Raw genomic sequence first — 15,726 nt, forward strand, 5'->3', positions numbered from 1 at the left:
TGAAAACATACCTTTTATTTCCTCAATGATTGACAGAATTTACTTTCACTCTGACATTCATTATGTAGAAACTACACAACCTATCTAAACTTTATTGTAATTAAATATCATCTCTCAAAAGTATTTGAATATTATCAGCCTCTGTTGATGAGTGGTATTCAGTGGTGAAATCAAACAGTACATGATAAATAGTTGAACACCCTCAACTTCTCATTGACAAGAGAAGCAAACAGGGCGAGTGGACGGACACTGATAATATAGTATTTCTTAGTAACGCGCTGAAATGCGATAATAATTCTTGAAGCGTTCAATTTATGTGTATATCGCACGTGTTGCTAAAACATTAACATGTGTTTTGAAAGAATGTGGATTCGAATCTCGAATGGTACTAAAGCCAGAAATGTACTAGACGGTGTTCTTTACTGAGAAATATTAAACCAAAATATAACGTGTTACAGGTATATTTTATCTTCATGAGTACATGTATGTTTCCCTACCACACGAACATTTGTTTAACCTCACCATAACCCCTTCCTTTGATTGTGGGGTTTATAAATAGTTGTCTCCAAACAACACCGGCTTACTTCAATCCCGGTTTCACTTGTACACTAACATAAAGGTAAAACTGTAGTATTTATCACAGGAGACTTCCCGTCCCGTATATTTAACCAACAGACACTCCATTTAAACTACCATGATACAATTTACGCTGTGCTGTAACAGGTGGTTGTGATCCGAGTGTAATTACTATGCCAATTTCCTTTTCACAGAAATAGTTTATCGCTAGTTTATCAACATCATGATACAATTTACACTGTAATATAACTTCGGTTTATGACTAAACTGCAATATGTTTGCCAGAGGAAAATACCTTCTACAGAAATAGTCTTTTTGCTTATATAGCAATGTCAGAAACGTATACCGATGGAGAAATCCGAGTGTTTGCTGAAACAGCTTGTTTTGGAGACACTACCCATACCCTTCCACATGACGTAATCATAAGGACATTACTTATTCCAGTGTCCATACATGAATACTTATTCATATATGATGCCGGGGGTTCAAACTAAATAGGGAATGGTCACACAATCGTCAGCTCTCAGTATCTTGTAAACAGGCCAGCTTGAACATTTGGACACAGTGTTTTGAAAGGCTAAAACGGTGTGTCCTTAAAACAAATCAAATCTGAATATAAATCAAGCAATCCAAGTCTTCGACTGTTGATTATGATGGGGGGTCATCCAATACCATACTGAACATATTTCTTATAATATTATCTGACAGCATACCATTATCCAAGATGTATCAAACGAAAGATAGCTTTTCATTTTCTGCATTATTTTTAGAAATACTATACCCAACGTGTCAATGACTAATGTCTCATTAACCACAATACCCACATTTGAGAAAGTTGGGATCTGGCCTCGCTAACGGTTCCTTAAAAATGAAATGGAAGCTTTGGACATTGAGAATATATTTAGGCCGACTACTTTTGGACCAACACTCGTATGATGGCATTTGCCAACCAGTTCAGCGAGTCTGGCCTCCCGATCCCGTTAGTCGCCTCGTACGGCAATGCCGTGAAGTAACTAAACTACAGTTCAAAAAGATGCCATCTAAAACTTTATAGCGGACCTTTTTCTCATTCTTTCAAGTTTTTTTGAACGCAATGCATTTTGTTCCAGCAATCAAACGAACTTGAGTGATGTATTTCAGGCATTTGTTGTCAAATCCGCATGGCCAGAGGATGAAATAGAAATAATATCAACTGAAACATTCAACATATCGTATGAAAACAGAAACAAACAATGGCAATGGTATGATACAAACTCAAAGGTCTTCATATGACCTTGGTCATATAATCGTCGTTGCTCTCAATTTCATTCTCAGTTCCATTGGGTTGTTAGATTGATCATTTAACGCCATACATAGCAATATTCCAGCTATTTGACGGCGGTAAGTCAGTCTAAACATCCGATCTCCTTCGTCGCCTCTGACGACAAGCATTCAGTTTGTTTGCATTTGTTCAATATTAACCCGGACGTCACGGGTAGTGCTCATTCCATAGTATACAATCCAATCTACCTATTGAATCATTAAGAGGCTGGCAGCTCCAGTAATGTCACCCTTTCGGGCACCCATCTGCAACGGTAAAACTAAAATTAGGAAGAATGTTTGGGGAAATGCCAGGTCACATGGTTCAATTCCGTACAACAGTTGCGTACGTTTGATCGTTGCACTAATGCAACCAATACCAGTAATTGGACTGTACGAAAATAAATATTTTTCAGAAGACTATTCAACTAAAGTTAGTCCTTAAGTTAAGTTGATAATCAAACTATGTCAGGCGTGAATTCACAGATGAATCTGAGCGCAGCCCAGCAAGGGTTATCGTTCCACTTGTAGTCATGTGAGCGGACCATCTCCACACAGAACTCCGTAGAACTCCTTCCCTCTCCAGGCATCCAGTTGGTGTAGCTAGCCTGCGTCCCATCCGACCAGATGAATACTCCGTTCGCGACGGTCTCATCGCTTAGGCCTATCCAGTAATTGGTTGTCCTCCAGACTGTAATACAGGTTAAACCACAGTTTTAGTATCAAATTTTATTACCAGCCATGTTCAAGTGTATGAATTGTTAGGAGATCGCCTCAAGATCGCCTTTTTTGGCCGAAATATTGCTGAACATTGCCTAAATACACACATCTTGTCACATCTGTTTCGTATTTCAACAAGCTGAAATCTTTTGTCATTACATCTAATGTTGTCTTTACAGCTGGTCTTCAACAAACCAAGCTTGTCGTAAGATGGTCAGGTACAATGACTTTGATGACACGTCATCGTAATCCATCTATACAGATTGAGCAACATGAAAATAGAAACGGATTGGGGATTCCGGATTGGGGATTCGAATCCCGAATCTGCATATTTTTATCAGATTCGGGATCCAAATGCCGAAACCCGAATATGAAGAAAACTCAAACTTGAGGTTGAAATATGGAAAACGGCAGTTTGGTTGTTTATGTTTTTAAAGTACCCAGGATCACAAGAGTCACCCGGTACATTAAACGGGGTGAAACAATATATATTGACACTGTTCGTCAGACTTTCGAATAAGATCATACATACATACATACATACATACATACATACATACATACATACATACATACACGCACGCACGCACACATACACACACACATACACACACACACACACACACACACACACACACATACATACATACATACATACATACATACATACATACATACATACATACATACATACATACATACATACATACTGCAATGATGAATCTAGAATCTAGAACGATTCCGGAATGTGAACAGAAATTCAAATTCAGGATTTGCATCCCGAATCTGAAAAAAAATATTCAGACTCGGGATTTGAATCCCCAATCCCGAATCTGTTTCTAACTTCATGTTCTCCTATAGACTGAGGGTCATGCCGTTGATTACTGTATTGTGTGGTCCATTTAGAGACCATTTAGTCGCGTTAAGCAGCACACACAAACATGGAGGAGCTACTGGTTTGGATAATCATCATGATGGTGTATGGTCATCATCCTGATGCCCAACATCTGAATCGTTATTTCACTTTGACAATAAAAATACAACACTGCTTCGTCATATCATTAGACTTCACCAAGACCATAGGAGAATCCAGAGGGGGTGCGCACTCTTTCAACTCCCTTTGGTCGTGAAACTTTGTTAAGTGACCATTGTAACCCGTGTGAACATGGAACCCCTACCTTACTCAATTGTGTGCACCGCTCTTCCTTTCTCAAAAAGCTGTGTCCGCCCCTGAAGACCATGATGCATTACCAGCTGATCCTACCGTGTTAGAATACTGGCCTTATCGTAAGAGGCGACTAACAGGATCGGATGGTCAGGATCCCTGACTTAGTTGACATGTCATCGGTTCCCATTTGCGCACATCGATGTTCATGCTGTTGACCACAGGATCATCTGGTCTAGACTCGATTATTTACAGACTGCCGCGATATAGTTGGAATATAAATTGGAGTGCGGCGTAAAACTAAACTCACTCACCAGCTGATCCTTGTAGCGTCGTTTTAATGAAGTTGAACTTTCCTTCACTGTCTACCACAACCAGTCGACCACCTCGATTCTTACACGAACTGTCAGCATTATGCCAACTTTTTGTGGTTGTCATGACTTCAATGCAAATGTCTTCTGTGGGACTGTAAACCCTGTTGGCACCTGAACAATCTGTAGAATTAGAAAGATGGAATTGATTGGGACAATCAATAAAATTGATAAATTGATTTGGGTTGTTTACTTAAGGTCCGAGCTCTAGGTTATTTGTTTTTGAAGACGTGAATAAGAAAATTTCTTTTTTTCATTCGTGTTCAGATGTATATTAAGTGTGGTTAAATGAAAATTGTTTGGGCCTTCAGAGAGTTAACTTTTATAACATAGGGACATTCCAGGAAAATATTACATGGTACCTCATAAGCATGTCAAAGTCCCATTGTTCGAAGACATCAGCTACACGGCATGCAGATACCCAGCGAAAGAGACTGACGGATCGTGGAATTAACGTTTTCAGATCTAAATGAGTAATGATTTTCTCCGATGGCTTCAGGTATACTCCTTCTTTTAGAACATACACGTGTTGCCAATGGACAATCCCAACAGTGCCATTGGGAAAGAGTGTGGATCATGTGAAGTGATCAGAATCTTGGATATTTATTGATTGCTGCCAAATGGAAGAGTTTCCGACCGTTGAGAGAGAGAGAGAGGTTTGGGGATTTTCGAGAATATTTCATCATCCTACCCAATAAAGAACCGAAGTATGCAGCTCCAGGGTATGGAATCGTATTTGCTGTTGATGCTGGAAAGAAGTTGGCCCAGGAATGCAGTTGGCAGCGTCGATTTGCCTCGTGATACGTGAATGACCTACAATAGGAGGATGTCGTACACCTCACAGCACACGCAACAGTGGAGTAGACGCCGTGCCGATCATCAACGACGTTGTTAATTATCCAGAGATCGTCAAACTGATGGCGTCGCGTCCTCCTATGTGTTTGTATGCTGAAATATAAATTTAAAGCAAATTTGCTGAGAAACCACATACACAAAAAGCACAATCCAAACACACAGATCATACCGTAATGGCCACAATGCAGGCAATGCATTTTACATGTACAGTGAGATTCCTTTCATCCCATTATGGTTCTGAAGTTTCTTTTGAGACGACATGGCATCGCATGCTTTTCGAAGGTGTACTTTGCTTTGCTTTGCTTTGATTTGCTTCAAACCAGTCTCAGCAATTTTCTAGTAGAATTACGACCATATGTGGAACTGACAATAGAGTGATTGAAACCATGAACATCTGCGAAACTGGGACACAATATTTAACATATGTCAACCAAGTCAAAGTTGAAACAAAGAAATATTTGGCCAAGATTAACCATCCGAAATAAAACTAAAACACACAAGTTAAACCGCTTGCTCTGTTTCATATGTACATTTATGCATGAAGGGTTAGCGTTAAACAATTCTTCACGACTTTATTACAAGAATTCAACCCTGAGGTGACTCCAACAGTCAACTTAGTCAACATGTTGACTGATATTTGAGTTTCTCCAGCTTTTCCTGTTCACATTTCACATCATTTGAGGTGCAACTGAGCCTACTCTTTCTACGATTTCTACTCCATTTAACCCTTCAACAAAGTTCCAAAACTGTAAACTCACTAACCAAATGTTGGGCATGGTACAGTAATCCTGCTTCTGCCACTGTTTGCCAGTTGTTTTGAATATGTTGAGTATAACATATATTCATGTGTCCATGATTCTTCTCCAATATCAATGGCCATGATAACAACGGGTGTGCTTCCTTTTTACAGTAGCAAATTAAAACAGAACTGGGGAAGAGCATGTTCACTCGGATACCCGTTCTTACACACAGAGAACATCTAAGTTGTGCCAAACACTCCTTCTTCAAAATCCCAGCGATACTCCACTGCATGGTTCTACATATCTACTTCAGATTTGGAATTTTTCAATTCAACATACGGGGATTGATAAATATTGGGTTTTTTGTTTTTTCTTTTTCAAAATACATCAAATGTAAATCAAACTGCCATTTTAGCATTTTAGACTACCAATGATCATCCATATGACTGTTCCGGGTTTTTGTTCTCTTTTTTTTGCCTTTACCCACAGGTGATTACGTTTCGTAGGAAAATCGAAATTGATTTTCCTCTGATTGTAACGTGTTGACGTATTATGAATATGGAAAGGTTTGTAACTCCTTTGTAACTACGTGACTATGAGTTTTCACACAGCCCTGTGGGCGAGAAAACCTTTTTGAGATGGTATCAAAGATGTATATGATAACATTACAAATACATTATTGGCAAATCCATGGTAATGATCTAACTCAAGATCGGACTCCCATTTCTGGTGCCCCCGGCCGTGACATCTCAAAATTATTGCTAAAAGTTACGGCAAGCTCATTGTAAAATCAAGGTCCGTGTAATTTTTTATCTGCTTCTCAGATCAACTAATCTATTGATAGTTGACTGTAAATACTGTTTCATCACATATGTGTCATTTAGATATAAGTCAGACTTCCCGTCCCCGTTCACCCAAAGAAACGACCGACGTAGCCCAGGAACGCCCTGTATGTTTAATAGAGACGTTGTTCTGGTTTGTTGTGCTTTCTTGTGCATTCATTGATTTGTTTCTCGAAGTCGATCGAATTCGCCTACGTCTGTGTCCAAATGTTATGGTTTCAAAATATTTTCTTTGATCTAATCTAGTTCGCAGTACGATGACCCACGGTTATAACTGATAGTATTGTTGTGAAGTGTCATAGTACACAGGAAGACGGATTGCGTCAAACGTGACCTTTTGTTTAAAAATGCCCAACTGCAAATATGATATACTTAATTCTTCACGCATGCATGTTAAGGGCCATCTTTAATCTTGAAAATGTGCTTTCTAAACGTCGTGAGATACGTTTGAAAACAAATCGTTGTTCATGAATACTATCTGATGAAACCTTGCGTAGTCATCTTTATTTAGTTGCTTTAAACATATAAAAGATGAATCGATACATGTCATCAAAACATTATAAATTACCTCTAAATGTCAGGTTAACGATCGGCAAAGTGGCTTAGTGTGTTATTTTACCGGAGCGGAAAAGAAAAACGCATTAAATCCGCTTACAGGTAAATGAAAGGAAGACAAATGCAATTGCACATTTTAAGAGGCAATGTATAGTCTGCAAACGTAGGCAGTCGAGAAATGTAAATGTTAGTACACAATATTAGGGCAAAGATAAGTGTCAGTGCATATGCTACAACAATTATTTCTGTACAAATCTACACCAGAGTTGACATGCTATGAAATGTAAGTGCTTCATGAGGAGACGTCACAACTGTGTAAAGAGAGCTTCTGTATGAATTAACAATGGGGTGTGTCATCTGGCTGTTTTCATCCTTGAAACAGGAGCCCGCGGAGGCCCATGTGTTCGATATATAGTGTGCGAGGCCATGGAGCAAGTACCAACAGACTCAAAATGACGACGATCGACACCGTTCAGGACGTCCCAGGTCACAAGAGTACAGGCGCGACTGATCCAAAACGGAGCAATGTTTGTTGTTTAACGTTGCATTCCAGCTATAAGGGGGTGGTTTGGACCAGACAAGCCAGTGATCAACAGCATGAACATAAATCTTACAACAGGGATACGATAACTTGTGTCAACCAAGTCAGTGAGCATAGTCGTATCTTAGACACGCAACACCAGTGCGAGGTCCCGATCAAACTATTAGGTATGCATGTCGCGCATCTCCATGCTCAATGGCAACGTGTTATTCGGAACTCACAGATTTTTGCGAACAATTGCGCCGAAATTTGGGTAGTCGTTTGGTTGCGATTCATTTCGATCTTCTGTAGCAGGCGTGTTCATGTTCAACAACGTCAAAATGAACGTCACGCCAACAACCTGAGACCCCCATGAACCATAAACTTGGTGGTCGGTTGGTCGTGCCAACTCTATTCCATATTGTGGAAAGATGGTTACCTTTCCCACATCGTGATCACTGGGAGGTGTGCCGTCATATGCCACCGAGTTGAACTTGACAAGGCTCGGCAAAAGGAGTGAGACAGACTCCATCAAACATTTAATGAAAATGAGTTTTTGACAAATCGTTGCTGACCACAAACCATCAAATTCCCATCTTACCCCTGTTATCCTTAATAATCGTAGGTTATCACATATTCATATTCCGTCATAAACTCAAGGGCGAAAAAACGTCACCTCCATTTTTTCACGTCACAAAACAACAAACTCAGATTTTGGAAATGTAACAATTATATTCGGTAAAGTAATAGTTTTACAACATTCTGAATGATAAAAATGTGAACTACAGATATGAATGATCACATAGTATGGTAGTTCAAGGATTGAATTGAATCAAGGACAGTTGACTGTCCGATATTCGAGCATCATCTGTTTTATCATAGGCGTTTGTAAAGTGAAGACATACAGGTTAATACAGTCAGTATCGTGTGTGGTCACCCCTGGAGTGTATGCAAGCATGAACACGACGTCTAGCGGATAATGTCACTCTTCTGATCACGTCTATCGGGATTCTTCGCCATTCTTCCTGTAGGGCCTGTGCCAACGCCTCCCTTGTCTGTATGGGTGGCTGTCGCTTGTTGATTTGGCGTCCAAGGTGGTCCCATAGGTGTTCAATCGGGGACAAGTCGTGAGATCGAGCTGGCCAGGGAAGCAAAGTCACATTCCGGGTATTAAGAAAGTCCATACTGATGCGATGATGACGTCACAGGTAAGAAGCGGTTCCTCAAGTGAAGCAGTCGTAAATAACGGTTTTCCCTGGGGGTCGTGACTTTCGTGTCTGTAACGGCTCACCAATCTCAGGATTGTTTGCTTAGAACTGTTCATCAACCTTGCAACATGTAATTGCGTCCAACCGAAATCTAGCATACCAATAGCTCGTTCTCTCTGCTGTGCTGTTATATATTTCCTTTCTACCAAGCGATGTGATAATGGAATACATCATTTCTGTACACGTTTTATACCTCAATTCAAAATGGCTTTTTACGGAGGGATTTCGCAAATTTCCGTGCAAATATAACATTTTTACACAAATTACATGAACCTCGTGCAAATCAATGTGTAGTGTATGTTGGCTGCGTTCGGGGTAGTTGTTTCAACCCATTTTTTCTTGAAAAAAATACAAAAGTACGATACAAGATAAAACATGTTTTGGGGACGTTTCTTTCGCCCGTGTGTTTACTTCACCTGCAATGTGTTCCCTATTCGTTCATTATTGTCTGACAGTATTGTATGATATATTTTATTTTGGTGGATAAAATAATGGAGGCAAAGCGGGAATGGGTATGGATTTGGCCTTAGGATTATGCCAGTCTTGCTGACCTTCACCACCTGTTTATGTAACAGCACGCGCGCACACACACACACATTTTTCTATTACTCCACATCCCTTCCCTTTCACCCCCGAGCTTTATAAATTAACTGTGCTAGCTGGCATGGGTAGGATCAAAGGGGCAAGGACAGACCAAAGTAGGCTATACCTGTACAGAACAATATATACGTACAGGGAATGTAGAAAAACAGTCATCGAGGGCTTTTAAGAAGATGCCTTTGTGTTTAAACAGATAGGTAAAGTTCCAATATTTACATAGCCACTATGTAGGAAATGGACATTGTCGTAGATTGATTGATACAATGTTAGAAGCAAGTTTGTATAAATGCTGAGCGGAAGGAAGAGAAGTTTTAACATCTTGAAACTGTGCTGAACTCTTCAATGAAAATATTAAATGAGAAATATTGACACCGTCCCTCATTGACCTAGATCTGTGTTCTGAGAGACTCGCGAATTCAGCAAAGATACGCGCTGAGAACATGTGTTGTGCTGAGTAAATATAGCGGACGGCCCATTAAAAACAAATGGTGGGATAAGGACTTGCGTGTATTGTGGATGAAGAAGTGTGTGCCAGAACGAAACTGTTGCAAATCTAAAGATGCCGGGTACGAAGGAGTTTTTTGGAAAGCTCTGATTTCTATGTTTCTCATTGATTTGCCATTTCCATATATTTATAGGTAAAGGGAAAATATTTGATAAAGCAGTAGTGTAAGTGGCTCAAGGTTTTATGTACTGAAGGAAATGAAATGATGGGTTGGAACAATGAGATTTCTTGAAGAGGTCATGTAAGGTCGACAAGAAAGCATATTTGGTATGCAGAAGTGTTTGTCAGATCACATGACCCTGGTGTCTAAGTGTTAATTCTGGATTCTACTCTTCCGCAGCTGTAAGGACATTGGGCTTTTATAACAAAGTGGAAAGATAGCTTCCATATTAGGCAGGGTGTTGGGCAAGGTAGAGTTATGCTAGCTTGTTTTTTCTTATATTCATACATGACCTTATCTGTGATTTAGGGACAGCAAACAATAACCTTCCTAATCTTAGGGTACGTACTATATACCCGTTGCTTCATTAGCTAATGATACGACACTGATATTTGTAACCCCTAGCACATGATAATTAATGATAATTAGTAGTATTAGTTCATGGAAAGAAAGAGTCACGACTTGTTCCCAAAGCAAGACAATGCGTTAACTCATTACAAACGGGACTTTGAAGAATTTTGACCTAAACCCTTCAATGTGTGTCTATGGAATGGAATGATTCTATGCACAAGCTTTTATGCATATGAACTGTTACATAATATACATTAAATAGTCATTAACTGTAATGAACTTGAAATGACTGCACGCACACATGCCTACTTTGCTTGCCATATACAAAGGTTGTAATAATTATTGTAATTAGAAACAAAAGATATTTTCTGTGTTCCTACTGCTGCAAACGCTGTTGGGAATACATGCAATGTTAACGTTCTGCAATGTTAACGTTCTGCAATGTTAACGTTCTGCAATGTTAACGTTCACTGTTCATTTGTCTCCGATTTGGAAGTCCTCTAAACAGAAGCGACAAAACCCTCTCCACATTCGTAAGAAATGTCCGCTGAAAGCAGAGCGATTGTACAATTGTGACTATACGATGAGTATATATTTGTTTCAGCAATATTCGGCTTTACGATATTGTATGTAAACAAATCGAGTTGGGCCAGACACTCCAGTGACTGTCACCACGCGATACGATGACAAAGCATGTGCTTATGAATCACTATGAAATAAAGATGAAACAAGGTGTTCGCGAAAGAGAGATGAATACTGCCCCACCGGAGGCACTCGTCATAATCATATGCAAAATCTAGTCATTTGTTCATCCGAACTAATTCGGGACAAGTCGAAATAAGGAATAGCATCAGACGTTAGTTTTGTTACTGATGCATCCCAGTTTGACTACCCGTCCAATATTCAACCTGTGCCAGTCGAGTGGGTTGCAATCACTAGCTCTCTCCCCTCAGTAAGGTAGACTGTTCCACCAACACTTGTAAACAGTTATAGCCACATGGGATTGTATTGCTGAAAATAATACGCCATGAGCCCTACATGCGTACACTGCTATCCATGTACGTATAAGAATGATGTATATGGATATCACAAGCGACACAGACTTTGAACAGTGTGATAGTTCAATGAAACTCTGGAACTTTGATATAATATTATTTAAAGATATTTTTCTTTCATCAAAGTAGAAGCATGGATAGGAGAAAATCAAGTTATATAAAACTTGTCTTACATCGAATATATATGTAGATGTTATTAACACTGGAAGTGGTTACTATTAGTAATGAACTAGTAGTGGGTTGAGAATGTCACTATTTGATAATTTATTCAATACGCCGTTACTGTATAAAGCAGTTTTAACATCGTATCCTCGATCATAAGCACACGTAGTTATTCATAATGTTTGATAGTTACGACATGTAAAAAGGTAGTGAATAACGTCTTCGTTATAAGGACATCATGAATAGTTAGATGTTTCCGATATATGTCGATTGTAAATGTCTGCGTTCAAATTACTAAAGTGAGTGAGTTTAGTTTTACGCCGCACTCAGCAATATTCCAGCTATATGGGGGCGGTCTGTATATTATCGAGTCTGGACCAGATAATTCAGTGATCAACAACATGAGCATCGATCTGCGCAATTGGGAACCGATGACATGTGTCAACCACGTCAGCGCGCCTGACCACCCGATCCCTTTAGTCGCCTCTTATGACAAGCATGGTCGCCTTTTATGGCAAGCGAGGGTTGCTGAAGGCCTGTTCTACCCCGGACCGTCACGGGTCCAGCTCACTACACCCGAGCGTGAGGTGACAATGGATGATTTGATCAAATCTAGCCCCAAAAGTAAACTTTCAGTAACTGTGAGTTTCTGCTGGGTAATCATTGTTTTAAACTGACTCAGGAAATACACAGTATAGCTTTGACAGCACCATCGACGACATTAATATAATCGTGCTCGGTGAAAATGACTGAGAATATCTTTGGCTCTACAGCTGATAGTTTGAATGGAAGTCGGAGGGATTATGTCCACTTTTGAAAACAAACGACCTGTACTATGAGTTTAGAAAGTTTTAGTCCGAGTAGAGGAGTTGTCTCCAAATATCAAAACAAACAGTGAATGATCACAAGATTCACGATTATTTCAAAGAGTGGGCAAACCGGGATTAATCAGATACAGGTACTTTACATTATTAAGTGTAGGGGTGCTCCATTATATGTTTATTTTCATGAGTAGTCAAACTGGGAGTGGTCATAATGGGAGTACATGCAGTCATGTAATGGGAAGATACCAAATTTCGAAATGTCCACGGCATATCTACCATAAGTTAAGTTTACTGTAAAAGATTTACTGACACCTTGAATGTTAAACCTTTATCTATAACGAAGTATTAATTATGAAACCGTGAAAGCTCTGACGTTTCCTAATAATACTGGAACACAAGGTTAATGCCGTTTCAAAGACGGGAGTCCAGCTCTATGTGTGTGAATTGAGAGAATAAGGCCGGGTGGGACAACTCAGGAATGGCCAGCGAGTCCTAACTTCACACACAGAAGGAATCACGCTACAAAGTCGTATTTTATATCACTGGAAAGATCCCGAGGAGACAAACGTTCATGTACAACGGGTACGTGTTCACGGGTCAATAAGCTCACAAACTGGCTCTGAAAATGCATTTCTGCAGAAACTTCTGGCAGCTATTACGGTTAAAAATATGCCGTAACAAAACGTGTAAGAAATCCCCTGTGAACCAGCAAAACAGAACACAGACAAGTCTAAAACATTCAAATATTGTATTATTAAGCAAAGAGCAAGTTATACAAAGTCACAAGTAAATTTCACAATACCGATTTCAAATACAATACAAATGAGACAAAATCTAAGGCAATGGGTCACAAAATATATAGCAAACTCACCAAAGTCTTAGTGCGAGAGAGAAACAGTTATGCAGAATGTAACACAGCGAGCGGTCAGGCAGCGGCTATGTAGATCATGTAGATATGTTCACGGATATTGATGATGTATACTCCAGTAAATGTGTCCGTGTCCGTGTCCGTGTCCGTGTCCGTGTCCGTGTCCGTGTCCGTGTCCGTGTCCGTGTCCGTGTCAACACAGCAACTAGCATTTATACTGTCATAGTTTCAAGAACTCTCGAGCACCTACGACCATCGCCACTGACGTTGAATGCTCTAGAACAGTAGTCTCGTGTTTATGTTTTTCAAAGGGAGGTAATTCTAAAGTACTTTAGAGGCGTGCCGCTTAAATAATTCTCTGTGAGTGAGTGAGTGAGTGAGTGAGTGAGTTAATATTTAACGTCACATCGGCAATATTGCAGCCATATCGTGACGAGAACATACGGGACAAAAAAGAATATATAATTATGCATATTGTGAAGACCCTGTCGACGAAGGACAGTAAAACCACTAGAATATCACAGTTAGTATTAAAGCTAGCGTGGAAACTTAAAAAAAGATAGTATCACTATTTGGACAATACAATATAAAAACAAGCCATAGATCACCAACAACAGAGGGTAGATCACCATACCAGGGACCATGGGAAATAATTCTCTGTAGGAAATGTGACATAAAATAACTAACACTAAAACCTTACATGTTGTGACCCAATTACAACTACACACACACACACACAGAGAGAGAGAGAGAGAGAGAGAGAGAGAGAAAGAGAGAGAGAGAGAGAGAGAGAGAGAGAGAGAGAGCTGGGATATATATAGATAGATATATCCCAGCTCTGTGTGGGACTTACTTCCATTCCAAAATCAAAAAAAGACATTTTAATGACATACTATTGCACAGCCATAAGTACAATATGAAATAACATTATTTAATCTTGACAGTAGAAGAATGTTGTCCGTGGATAGAAGATTTACAAATATTACCCACATGAGTAACGTTTATACGGCTGCAGTCTTAGTGAATCTTTGAATTCCCACAAGACCCATCGCTCATTTTTTGCACTCCCCAAATTGTCACGACTGTATGACTAAGTCATGAACATCTTGTCAATATCATTTATTAATTATTTGCCAAGTCTGTCAAAAATTGTAACATATGGCCACACATTACCAGATAAAACAATATAGATGTGAAATTAATACCATTACCTTTTTATATGAAATATGCATTCAATGCCAAGAGAAATGTATTATGTTACTAGCACCACGTGCAAGTAGATCAGCTTTTAATTGCTTTATAGCTCTCCGGGCCAACATTGCTGAACAAAATCAATCTATTGTCCGACCATACTGTGGACCTGGAATCTCATGAATAATACTGCGCAATATCGTCATTATCTGAACGCCTTCCCTGCCGCATACTCTTGAAATATGTCTTGAAAAACAAGAAGCTGCGTCTAATTTATAGATGAACATATACTCATTAATCAGACGAACCTACGTTTTGTTCAGTTCTCAAGTGGGTACAGAAAATGCCTTTTCAGAGCCAATTTGTGACCTTATTAACACACTTGCACATGAACGTTTTGGGTTTGTCTCGAGATCTGTCCAATGATATAAAGCACGTCTTTGTAGCGTGATTCCTTCTGTGTGTCAAGTTATAATTAGGACACTCGCTGGCCATTCTTAAGATGTCCCGCCCGGCATTGAATATCTTCAATAATGCCAACAGGATAGACGTTTAAACGAGGAACCTTGCACAGTTATGAATAAGACGAATACCAAAGATAGCGTTAATAGTAGATGTCCATGGATAGGAGATATGCAGATATAACACACTGGAAATTCAGTCTTCATGAATATTTGAGTTCCCACAAGACGTAACGCTCCAGACTCGTGAAGGTCCAGGGGTAGAATAGGCCCTCAGCAACCCATGCTTGCCATAAAAGGCGACTATGCTTGTCGTAAGAGGCGACTAACGGGATCGGGTGGTCAGGCTCGCTGACTTGGTTGACACATGTCATTGGTACCCAATTGCGCAGATCGATGTTCATGGTGTCAATCACTGGATTGTCTGGTCCAGACTCGATTATTTACAGACCGCCGCCATATAGTTGGAATATTGCTGATTGCGGCGTAAAACTAAACTCACTCACTCACGTAACGCTCCATGTTAACTAATGTAATTGTCATTAATGTATAGCCACGTCGAAAATATTTTATCAGTATCACGCAACCGATAACTGTGTCATGTATGTCAAAAACTGTAATAAATGAATATGCATTTT

The 15,726-nt window shown here is 39.6% G+C and overlaps 1 protein-coding gene across 1 annotated transcript in view; it reads right to left on the minus strand.

Annotated features, from left to right (window-relative positions):
- The window catches only part of LOC137298837 (snaclec agkisacutacin subunit A-like), a 42,212-nt gene continuing 26,486 nt past the window's right edge, over nt 1–15,726 (minus strand). The window contains exons 2-4 of the mRNA XM_067831158.1: nt 4,823–5,079; nt 4,075–4,254; nt 1–2,566 (exon numbers count right to left, since the gene is read on the minus strand). Coding sequence (XP_067687259.1) covers nt 2,334–2,566; nt 4,075–4,254; nt 4,823–5,079 — 670 coding nt within the window. The 3' untranslated portion in view covers nt 1–2,333. The remainder of the gene's footprint in view (nt 2,567–4,074; nt 4,255–4,822; nt 5,080–15,726) is intronic.

Source organism: Haliotis asinina, chromosome 10 (genome assembly GCF_037392515.1).
Source record: "Haliotis asinina isolate JCU_RB_2024 chromosome 10, JCU_Hal_asi_v2, whole genome shotgun sequence".
In the NCBI taxonomy this organism is placed as follows: domain Eukaryota; kingdom Metazoa; phylum Mollusca; class Gastropoda; order Lepetellida; family Haliotidae; genus Haliotis; species Haliotis asinina.